Source organism: Pygoscelis adeliae, unplaced genomic scaffold (genome assembly GCF_000699105.1).
Source record: "Pygoscelis adeliae isolate BGI_AS28 unplaced genomic scaffold, ASM69910v1 Scaffold855, whole genome shotgun sequence".
Classification (NCBI taxonomy): Eukaryota; Metazoa; Chordata; class Aves; order Sphenisciformes; family Spheniscidae; genus Pygoscelis; species Pygoscelis adeliae.
In genome coordinates, this window is record NW_008824727.1 from 142677 (window position 1) to 154076 (window position 11400).

Sequence of the window (11400 nt, forward strand, 5' to 3'; positions counted from 1 at the left end):
AGCCGTGTGGTTCATCTCCCCTGTGCTCAGTCACGAGATAGAAGCTGTCTCTCCAGACAGCTTTCTTCCTTAAAGGAAAGCTTTTGCATAGTCAGGCATTCAGTTCAGCAGTCACTCACTGGAGCTCTTAACGGCAGTAAAACCGATCAAGTGAGCGGGAAAGGATGCAGTTGATGTCAGGAAAGGAATCTGCGACAGTCAAATCTTTGAGTCCGTGGCAGGACCTCCAGGCGCGAGCCAAGTTGGGAAAATCAATGTGCCGTGGCTGGCCGGGGGGATGCCACGCAGCAGGAGGAGCAATGTTGCAGCCAGAGACTGTCCAGCAGTGTGTGCCCGTGCTATTGGAGTGAGCTCTGCATCCCCTGCCAGTCCTACCTGCATCTCTCGTTCCAGCTGGCGTAGCCATTGAGTCCTGCTGCTTCCTTCGGGCATGTCTCTACCAACCTGCGCCGGTGAAATGAAGACCTACTTAGCTTTTGTCCTCAGTCCTCGCTCACTGACACGACTCCACGTTCACTTGGCTGTGCTTTTCTCCTTGCCCACAGCACCCCAGTCTCGTGCCTGGCTCCGTGCACAGGACGCCTGCAGTCAGTTTTTCGAGGGAGAGGTGGAAATGCCAGGTTCAACCCGCTCACGTTCATCCGGCCCTGCCAGAACGACCGTCGGACAGCCAGCATTCTCCAACAGCTGCCAGACAGGTTTCTATGGGTATGAGAACCAGAAGGAGCCAGGGAAGGTATCTGGTGGGATTTGGGAGTTTGGTGGCTATCGGACCTCAGTTTCCTGAGGAGTGAAGAAAGTGGTGGGGACGCTTGTGTGTGAAACTTGGGACTGAGGCCACAGCACGTGTGCCACTGGGAAGGCAAGCCCCAGGCCGGTTCTGCCCTGCAGGCAGCCTTTCCCAGCTAGAAAGTGGAGATAGAGGTGGTGTTGTCAGACTCGATCCCGCTGCCCTTCCTTGTCACCTCCAGGATCTCCTGCAGGGTCTCCTGGCTTATGCAGCCGAGCTCCTGCAGGATCCGGAAGAAGTCGTTGCGGAACTTGACTCCAATGAAGGCGTAGAGGATGGGGTTGAGGCAGCAGTGCGTGAAGCCAATGGCCTCTGTCACCATGATGGCCGTGTCCAGCTGGTCTTCCAGGAGGCAGTTCTTGGTGAAGGCTTCTAGCTTGGTAAGTGTGTTCAGGAAGATGACGACGTGGTACGGGCTCCAGCAGAGCAGGAAGACGCCTGTGACCAGGATGGCTACACGGACAGCTTTTTGCCTCTGCAGGCGCTGGGACTGACACAGAGCCCGGACAATGGCCATGTAGCAGTAACACATGACCAGCAGGGGCACAAAGAAGCCCACGGTGTGGTAGAGGAAGCGGGTTGCCAGCCAAACGTTGTTGCCATCGATCCCAACCTCTGGAAAATAGCAAATGCTGCGGTTGCTGTCGTCTGTCCAGACTTCCATGAAGATGAGATCGGGTAAGGTCAAAAGCAGCGAGCAGAGCCAGACAGCCATGCAGGTGAGGTGGATGGAGCGAGCTCTGCGTTTGCGGTAGGTGTGGATTGCATAGACAATGGCCAGGTAGCGGTCCACCGCAATGCACCCCAGCAGCATGCTACTGCAGTAGAAATTGATCTTGTGGACAGCACTGAGGATCTTGCAGAGGAATTTCCCAAATACCCACCCGGCCAAGCTCTCCACCACACTGAAGGGGAAGGTGAGCAACAGTGCTAGGTTGGCCAGTGTGAGGTGGAAGAGGAAATTTTCCGTGGTAGTGCGAGACCGCTTGAACCTCTCTAAAATGACCAGGACCAGGGCATTGCCCACAGTCCCCAACACAAACATCAGCAGATAGATGAGGGGCATGAAGACCTTTCTGAAGGGGTCTCTCTGGTTGCCGACCACGGATGAGGCTGGGTTGAAGCAAAAGTAGCCCTCCAAAGAAGGGGTGGTGTTCTCGGCTTCGTAGTAACCGCTCAGCTCCACCTGGCTCTGGGGAACAGAGAGATAGTCTGGTTACCGGAGGGGAGTTTCTGAACGTGAGAACCCAGTCCCTCGACTGCACCTGGCAAACCTGGAGCAGAGCATCCCCAAGTCCCGCAGCCCGCCTGCGTCAGGAGGAGGTGCTGCCTGTCTGCGGCGTGATGACCTGGGAGGCCCCTCTGGTGCCAGGTCCCATGAGGTGCAGCAGCACGTGGAGAGGGTTGTCCCGATCTCTGACAGCGGGGGCTGCTCAGTCTGTAATCTTTAACTAGTGTATTTGGGGATGTTCTGGTGTCCAGAAAGATGACCAATGCCATCTTCTGGTTCTTGCTGAGTTACCTGCTGGTGGCTTTTGCTTTCTCACACAGCACGGAACCCTCCTCTACCAGCTTTCCTGATCTTTCCACCCATTTCTGACACCGACTGTCCCTGTCCTGCCTGCTGTCTGCTGTCAGGTACGAAGGTGGTGGGATTCACCGCAGGGCACATCTGCACCTCAAGTTACGTGCACTGACCCTGTCCCCTTCTGCCTCTCCTCCTCGGAGACCTCAGAGCTGCCTGGGGCAGAGCAAGGCGAGGTGGGGACAGCAGCAGCCACGCTGGGATCGCTTTCCACGCGCTCAGAGAAAGGTGTGGGGCAGCTGTTCAAACACGACTGGAGGAATGCCTCTGAGGTGCTGCGGTGCCATAGCTATGGGGATGGATGCTGGAGCGAGAAAACTGTTCTGTTGGTAAACCTTGCGGTTCTGAATTAACTGCAGTCAGAGCAGGAAAGGGAATCTGAAAACACCACTCGGACCCCAGGCTGATACCCGGTAAGGAAAGTGCGATAGAGCCGCTGCAGATGTGATTTGTGCTTGGCCTGCTTGTAGCTCTTTACCAGGTGAGCAGCCTGTATTCGGGCTGAGACTGCGCACAAGTCCTGAGTGCCAGAAAGCTGCAGTCATGCTCAGGACGAGCCCCCCACGCGGTGGGCACGGTCCGGCTGGCCTCGGGCACCTCGCAGGAGCTGGGCATTCACAAAAGCAAAGGGCTCGGATGCAGACGGGCAGAAGAAGAGAGCGGCACAGGAGGCTTGCGGCAAGCTGAGAAATTAGTGTCAACTGGGAAGAGCTCGATGGCAGTTACTCTGAGCTCCCCCACCCACACCCTCTCTGGAGACCAGCGCTGAGACTTCAGTGTCAACCACAGCGGAAGCCTCTGCTCGCTGCTTTCATACCTTTCACTGCCAGCTGTAGCCGTTTGCACCTGTTGCTCCTTCCCTCGTCAGCCAAAGTTCCCATCTAAAAATACTAGCCTTGCTTTAAACAGCTTTAGAGTTGATTTGGGGGGTTTTTGCCCCCCCCATGTGCTGCTAAGCCAAATGACCGTGACCAGCCTCGAGTCCTGCGTTGTGCCTAGCCAGAGAAGGGTGATTTATGTTTCTTCTCTCTCAGGCAGCCTTCCCTGGGCGACGTGCTGGGTGCCTCTGCACGCGACTGTCTGGGGTAAAAAGGTGACATCGCAGCGGCAGCGCTCATCTTGAACTGCTGTGCTGCTGAAACCGTCTGCATGGCTCCAAGGGGAGCCCGGGCGTGTTGATGGGGAAGAAGTCTACGGAGCATTACCGAACACGCAGAGCAGGCAGTTGGCTCAGGCAGTCCCTGAGCAGTGGACGGTAGGAGGGTGAGCGAGCCCTTGGGGAAAGTGCAGAATAAGCTCGCCCAGCTCTTGCCCTCTTCCCCGGGCCTCTACCTTTGGCTACTGCCAGAAAGAGCGTTGAGCCAGACAGACTTTGGTCTGACCCAAGTTACTCTTGGTCTTGCCACGCTCCCGTTCCCCACCGACTCTGCACCCAGCAGTGCTGCCGCTGTGCTGTGATGCCACGGTGCTTCCTCCCGAATGGGCAAGAGCCGGTCCTCTCGGGGGCCAAGAGTCCTCCTTCCTGCCCAAATGCACGTGACTGTCTTCCCCTAACGTAACAGTGGGGCTGCAAGCCTTTGGTGAGAAGCATTCGTATTCCCAGCGAACAATTATTTTTCCAGTTTAGGGTATGATTCTGGAGACTGGAGATTGCTGCTAAAGACGAAAGCCTTTAGAAATTCCTCCCAGTTTGTTTTCTCCCTGGCTTGAAAATATTTCCTACCTAGTCTGTACCTGGACCCTGTGTCAGGAGTTACCAACACGCACACAAACCTGTGATCTGTTGGTCAGGGCCGGATCCTTGAATCTCCCCAAAAAACCCAAAACCAAACCAAAAACCTTTGCAATTTGGTACAGCGACCAAACCAGGCTGCTCAGGACACATGGGTGACCGTGCTGAAAACCCCAAAGAGAACGTGTGTTGGAATGGGTAACTTCGCTGGGGAGAGGTTGGAGTGTTCCAGCTTTAAAGGGAGAAAGGAAATGATGGGAAATGGCTGGGTTTGCTGGCCAGAGTGGCCGAGCGCTGCCTGGAGCCACGCCAGCGCCATCGACGACGGCCCACGGGCAGGCAGCCTGCATGGTGTTCAACGGCTTTGGCTGCTGAACTGTTTCCAGCATTGCCTTGCATTCGGAGCTGGAGGTGCGGAGGCTGAGTGCCATTATCAGACACCATCTGATTGCTGATAAGATGGCAGGTAGGGCTCTTACTGTAAGCCACTCTCCGCAGGCAGGGGAAGCGTGCGCCGAGCTGTGTCTGAGGCGTCCTCTCACGTGCATCTCCGAGCAGAGCAGCGAGTGTGGGTGGGAGCGGACAGAGATGAGTTGGAGACAAATAAAAGAGGATGAAAAGTCAGAGTCCGGGCTGAGACAGAAAGCGCAGGGACCAGAGCTGCAGGAGATGCACTGAATGTGACAAGCCGAGGCTTTTGGGGACTCTGCTGCGATTCCCATTTCTAGGACTGGAAGCGGGTGGCTGCCTGATCTGGGATGGGAGACTTCAACAGTGTGCGCGCAGGGGGACTTTTGCACAGGTCTCCTGCGATACAGTTGCAGCCAGGTTTGGGGGTAGGCGATGAAGTGGTGCCTTTTTCTGTAACTGAGCAGTCAAGTGCATGCCTGGGAAGCCCATTCCTGTGTGCTTTTTGTTCAGGGATCCCTTTTCCCCTCTAACCCACATCTCAGAGTTATTCCGGTCTCCGCGTGTCAGCTGGTTTTCTCGGTTCCCCACAACTGCCAGCGATCAAAACATTTGGCTGCAGAAGAGAAGCAGCTTGTGCACTATTAGGGATTTTCCACGTGAGTCATTCCCTTCCAGCCCATGCCAGGGCTGGGAGAAGCACGTTTCATTCCCAAAGCCTTAAAACTGAAATTCCCCTCATCAGTGCAAGTTACTGACAGAGCTTCTGCTCATCCCCTCTCCGGGTGCTGAACCAGGGAAACCCACGACTAAGAGCAAAGCTTGTGGAAACGCCACGTTACTGTAGCGCAGGTGCCTTTATGGCTCTTGAGTCATGTTGGTCCCATTACAATTAAAACCGGCCTGCAGCACCTCAGGGGACCTGGTGGAGATCTCGGTGGTCTTTCCGCAACCACGTTTTTGTTTCTCTAGTCTGCAGCTGAGGAGGGTTAAGCGGGCAAAGCTTTCTTGCTATGGAGAAATGGGGTTACCGCTTTGGGCATGTTACTTTTCCACAGGGTTACAGAGACGAGTGGTCCTGTACGGTATCCAAGTTTAGGTGAGGCCCTCGCTGCACTCACTGGGCGATACTGAGATAAATGCCCTTTCGGTGCAAATATTCTCATCATTTTTCCTTCCACACTTACTTGCTCAATCGGTCAAGGGATCCTCTCTGGTGAGTGCACAGGGCAAGGTTTGTATCGCTGCTTTGACAGGACGCCGTTGAGGCCTTTTTTGCAAACCTCTGTGGGTAGGTTGCTGCTACAAGCGTCGAGTGTAAGTAAAGCAACACACAGCACCACCAAAGCAAATGTGGCATTGCTCATGTGAGATCTGTGGCCTGTCCCAGGGAGGGAGCCAAACTTGGGAAGCTCCCAGGAGGCAGAGGTGGGAAACGTGTGTCACAAACTCCCGACTGCGGGAAGTCTGAGAAAAGGTATAAAAGTGTTGTTGCTGTGGCACCTGACTGTTGGCGCTCAGTCCCAAAGTTAGCCGAGTTTCTCCCCCTCACACGGGGTCTCCTTTATAACTTAAAATAGTTCACAGCAGAGGTCAAATCACTAAGCTAAGGTTCTGGAAAGTACTGTATACAAAGAACAAATCCCAGTGCTGCTTAATCCCCCTGCGTTAAAAACGACGCAATTTTGCTGCAAGCAGACGCTTGCTTATAGCGCGTGACACCCTGTGGGCAGGCAGACAGCACGCTTCAACTTCGCTGGTTTTCTAGTGGTGGGACAGATTTCCAATGGAGAGTTCAGCTGGAGGAACAAACCAGCATGGAGATGAAAAAGGTTTGAGTTTGGTTTTAACCTCTCAGCAAGCATTAGCGCTGCCACTGAACTTCAGCGGAGGTCAGGGAGAGAAGCATCTTCTGCAAAAAAAGTTCTAAAGGAAACGACCACCATTCGCAAAGGATTTTTATACTGGATGAATCAGAAAAAATAAGGAGGGTAGGGCTTGCCCCCCACATCTCCTCTCTTCCCTGGCATATAGGACGAAGGAGGGACAGAAAAATCGGTAAAAATTAAATCGAGCATTTCTCTCTTTAGAGAAACTAAACAGAAGCTGAGGTCTGCTGCAGAGAGCCACTCTATTAAAAAATAAATTCTGAGCTGCAACGTTTGAAAACCAGGCTAATGATAGTGCTGCTGTGGACTTCCCCTTGGATAGCACAACATACTCTAAAAGGTGCAGCTGCTTGTCTTTCACTTGCAAACGCAGGGGAGAGAACTGCGGGGCAGAATACACAGTGTCATTGCTCCCTATTAGAGGAAGTACTTGCAATTTATCTTCCCCTCTTTAAAATGCCCCTCTTGTAAATATACTGCGTATTCCCCTTTCGGCAGAGTCTACGGCAGCCTGTTCGTGGAGAAGGCAAGCAGGGGTAGGAGTGCGTGTAGTCGTGCCAAGGGTTTTCACAAGCGGAGAGATAGCACTGGGTTTGCTTTGGGTATTCCTGTTATGTAAAGATACTAGACGAGATTTCCAGGGCTTTGCACACTGTGTGCACAGTCATTTATACCGCCGAAGGCTGGTGCAAAAGGCGTCCGACTCAGAACGAGTGTTTTACGCCCACGTTGTATCAATGGCTGTGCAGAGAGCAGGGCAGCAGGGAACAGAGACTTGGGACAGGCTGGCAGCGCGGGATGGGGCTGCAGCAGCCCGGCTTTCCCAGCGAGCTGCCTGGCCCTTCGGCAGCAACTGCGGTCTTGGTCCCCAAGCAAGGACAGCGCTCGGGCTCAGCGCTCGCCAGAACGTCTGCGCACGAGGTCCTGGCAGTTAGGCAGCTGTCGCCAAGGGAACACCTGGCACCCTTGGATGACAGTGGCTGGAGCCCCCTTACGCCTGCTCTCCGCAAGCGCAGCGCTGTCGCTTGCAGTCCCCTCCTCGGTCAAGTCTGCACTTAAGGGATGCGAGGGCTGATTTCATCGGCGTAAGAAATCGCTCAAGCTCTCCCTCTGCCAACATGAAGGTGAGAAGGCGGACGTATAGAAACCAGGTCTTTCAGCCCACCCCAGCTCTACCTGCTCTCCCTGTTATCCTCTCAAACAAGCAAAGCCAGGCCCGACTCACCAAGTCATAGGTCTCTGATGAGTAGCTGACAGGCCCCATGGTTGCAGGGGCAGGATCCGTCTCTCCTTCAGCAGTTTCAGCAAAAGTTCTTCTTTTTTGGGGTGGAGTTAGTCATTTAAGCGAGTAGGGAGGGACCCAGCATGTAACAATAGAGTATTTGCAAGGCAAATGAGCTCCAGGCATAGAGTGACCTAATTGATGTAAAGATTAGCATCTAGCTTTATCACCTTTTTTTTAGTGCTGTAAGTTGATTTTTAAAGTACAGTTTGAAGAATCCACGTTCCTTTGGCCCATCCCGGAGAAGATCCAGAACGTCTATAGGTCTTCCCTGGAAACCTCCAGCGCTCTTGCCCGTGGCCGTCCTCGTCCCAGGCAGTCTGAAAGGCTTTGGAAACGGCGCCGCGGGACACCCTTACTAGAAATCTCCCTGGATCCAGGCACCTCTCTGGAGCTGTGCAAGACTTTGAAGACACCTGAGGTGAAATGCATGGGTCTGGTCTGTATGACCATTGCCATCCGCCTCGGGGTCCTCCTGGCTGCTTTAACCTCAGTGACCTGCGAACGTCTTCTGCTCCTTCTCCCGCTGCTTCGCTCCTCGCCTTGGCTCAGGGGGGCATGCAGCGGCTTGCACAGGAAAGCACGGCCTCGGCGGTCACTTTGCAGCTCTAGGGAAGGGCTCTAGCTAGCAGAGGCTGGTCCGCTGTACGACACACAGCGAAACCCCTTGATTAGACACCTTCCTGCAGTGCTCACCTTGTCCATAATAAAGATGGAAAATCAGGATTTCCTCTGCTCAGGGAAATGGGCGTTTTGTCCCAGTAATGTCGCAGCAGTAGATTCACGGTGTGAAAGCCACAGTCTGGGGTAGCAGGATAGGGTGGCATTGCAGCTGGCATTTTGGCAGAAAGCTTTTCCTCTGTGAGGAGCCGAGGCGGTTCGACAAGCACAGTGCCCGTCCTCCTCTTTCCTGGGCACAGCTGCACCAAAGCCTCTGGTACCTGCAAGGAGTCCGGTGGGACTTGGACCGGTGAAGAAGGAGGTGGCGTTATTCTGGCGAGCACCGTTTGATTTCATCCGCTCCTTATGCTTATTATCAGGAGCCTGGTGATCCCGACTTGACAGAGGACCTGCTGCCCTGAGGATGTCACTGTCCTCCCCTGCCCCGAAGACGTTCGTGTGCACCTGCGTATGCCCACCCGATGCACCAGCCTCTGGGCACCCCTTCTTCCAAAAGTGAGAGGATGGAGAGCAGCAAAGCCGGAGGGAGAGTACGGGGAGCTCGTGCTGTGCCTCGCGTCCCCCACCTCATGGGCGGAGTACAGACTGAGCGAGCCCTGTCTGGCATGGCTTGGCTGTCCCGAGGCCCTGTGCTGCCGGGGCTGTGGGATGAGGCAAGAAGTGGGGTACTGCTGTGCCCGGGAGACAGAGAGGCTAGGAAGGATGTTTTCACTCTGCTAGAACTGGAGGGTGGAGCATTCAGCATCGGGGACTTCCTTTAAGGGCTAGACAAGGGTGCTGCTCCCCACAGCAGGGCGCGTTTGGGACAGGCTCTGTCTGTGAGACGGCTTGTGACCTTCAACAAATGCTGCCCCTCTAGCCCCAACTACCCCATGAGCAAAGCAGAAGTACTGTGCAAAGTAAGGTACTGCAAGTCTGTGGGTGACAGTGATGCTGCAGAACCTTTCGGGTCAGAGGGACAGTCTGCAGGATGTGGCTATGGGTAATTGTAGGCTGGAAACACCTCCCAGGCTGTGAGCTTGGCTCTCAGGTGTGGCGTGGGAATGACAGGGGTTCAGGGAGCCCACTCCAAAGCAATAGACACAAATGACTTCACTTGCAAACACGTGCTACACCGAAGAAATGACTGCTACTGTACTCACGTGACCTATGGGATCCACATGTTGCTGTAACGTGAAACGTAGGAAAGATGATAGTGAGAGAGAAGAGCGTGGGAGAAAAGAAATTTAAAGGAAAAATAATGTCACTTCACAGGCAGGTAAGGAACCGACTATGAAAGAAAATCGCCACAAAATTCAACGATAATTGAGGCGTGTTTTGGTTTCCGTACATGGGAATTCCTGGCTGAACTCTGATTTTCTGCCATGGGTACACACTCTCGCTGGAGAACTGTTCCTGTGTTGTCAGGAACACAAAATTCCATTAACTTGCATAAGGTATTCTGATAATAGGAAATTATTCAGCCTTATGTAAGGATGATAAAATGCACTACTTGCGTATGAAGTTGCTCTGTTCTGTGTAACTATGTGACTAAGAAACACATCTAGTGACCAGTTTGACATCACGCTGACTTTCTGGGCTCTGCTTGCAAAAAGCCAGATCACTTCTGGCTCCCGAGTCTTCTCACCTCTAATGCTTTCCGTTTGTCTTAATTGCGCTTGCCATAACTAAAGCTTTGCGAAGCAAGTGCTGCCTACAGATGTTAGTCATATTTACTAATCTGTCGATTTCTGTTGTCATTTGTTCTTTTAAGGTTAGAGCATGCTATTTCCTGTACATCTCATTGCGAAGTGCGATGCTTAGCCCTGGGAAGAGCCAAGATGAAACACTGGTCCCCGCACAGCAGGGCCAGAGCAGCAGCAGCAGGCACCAGAGAACAAAGGTCATGCCCAGCCTGTGCCTCTGACTGCGGGAACAGGGAAGTCGAGGTTTCCCCAGCTGTAACTGCTGCGCCCTTCGGCCAACAAGTGGCACAAGCTGGCACAGCAAGAAGCAGGTGAGATGCTGCTTTTCCACTCCCCTAGCATTTGAAGGCACAACGCCTGTCTTTCCGGGTTCCCTTTTCTCTTGCTGTGCTTGGAACAGAAGCGTTAAAAAGAAAGAGGGATGCATCGGGTGAGGGAGAGGCTTACAAAGGAGCTCCGCACCACGCGCGAACTCTCTGCCGCAGGGGATGGCAGTTCAGGACACAGCAGCAGCCCCAGAGCTGAGCAGCAGGTAGTCTGGGAGGGAAGGAGAGAAAGAAATTAAGGAGAAGGCTGTGCTAATCTTATTTCCCAAGAGAATCGGGCAGGAATATGTGAAATTATTACACCGGAAGGGTCGCCAGGCCTGATGGAGATGATTGCACTGTGGCTGGCAGAGGAGGGAACAGCATGCCATCTTCCTCCCACTGTGCCCCGCAGACCTCTGGTGGCAGTAAGGGCAGGCACGCGCACCTCACGCACCACAGCGCTGGCCCTGGGTATGCGCTTTGCTGTTGAGGGTAGGGATAAACAACGATCTGAAAGACGGCTGTAGATGTGAGGAACCAGGAGAAAAAAGGGCAATGTTGAAGGGGAATCAAACGGGTTTCCCTGTCCCTTTTATGCCTATTTTGGAAAAACACTTGAACAAAAATTTGTCTGCAAAACAGCTTTGGAATTACCAGCATTTTTAGGCTAGAGTTTACGATTACTTTCCCGTTGTGCCTCAGTTTGTCAAAATCCTTGCATAAATAACAGCTCTCTAAAAAGGAACTAATGATTTTCAATCCTTCATGCTCGGCGGCTACGGCTCCTGCATGCTGTGGGAGTTACTCTTATGTTTGTGTTAGCTGCGTTCTAATGCCTAAATCACTGACTCGCATTGACTTTCCGGGCCTTTTCTCGGGAAACGGGAATGTTTTCGTTAGCTTTGTGACGGGGTCCGAGACGCGTGCTGCTTCCGAGCGGGAGAGAAGTCATCGGTGCTGCTGGTTTCTGCTTTTGTCACTGCGTGTCCCCCTTGATTTGAGAGACCCATAAATGGGTAAAAATCCTGCCGTAGCCGCAG

General features: G+C 53.5%; 1 protein-coding gene across 1 annotated transcript; it reads right to left on the bottom strand.

Annotated features, from left to right (window-relative positions):
- Positions 1–905: 905 nt before the first annotated feature.
- Positions 906–7732, bottom strand: CXCR5 (chemokine (C-X-C motif) receptor 5). The gene is made up of 2 exons (XM_009323389.1): positions 7630–7732; positions 906–1982 (listed from the first exon to the last, which is right to left on the bottom strand). The coding sequence occupies exons 1-2, from the start codon at positions 7666–7668 to the stop codon at positions 906–908; spliced, it is 1116 nt and encodes a 371-aa protein (XP_009321664.1). The 5' UTR covers positions 7669–7732.
- Positions 7733–11400: the final 3668 nt, after the last annotated feature.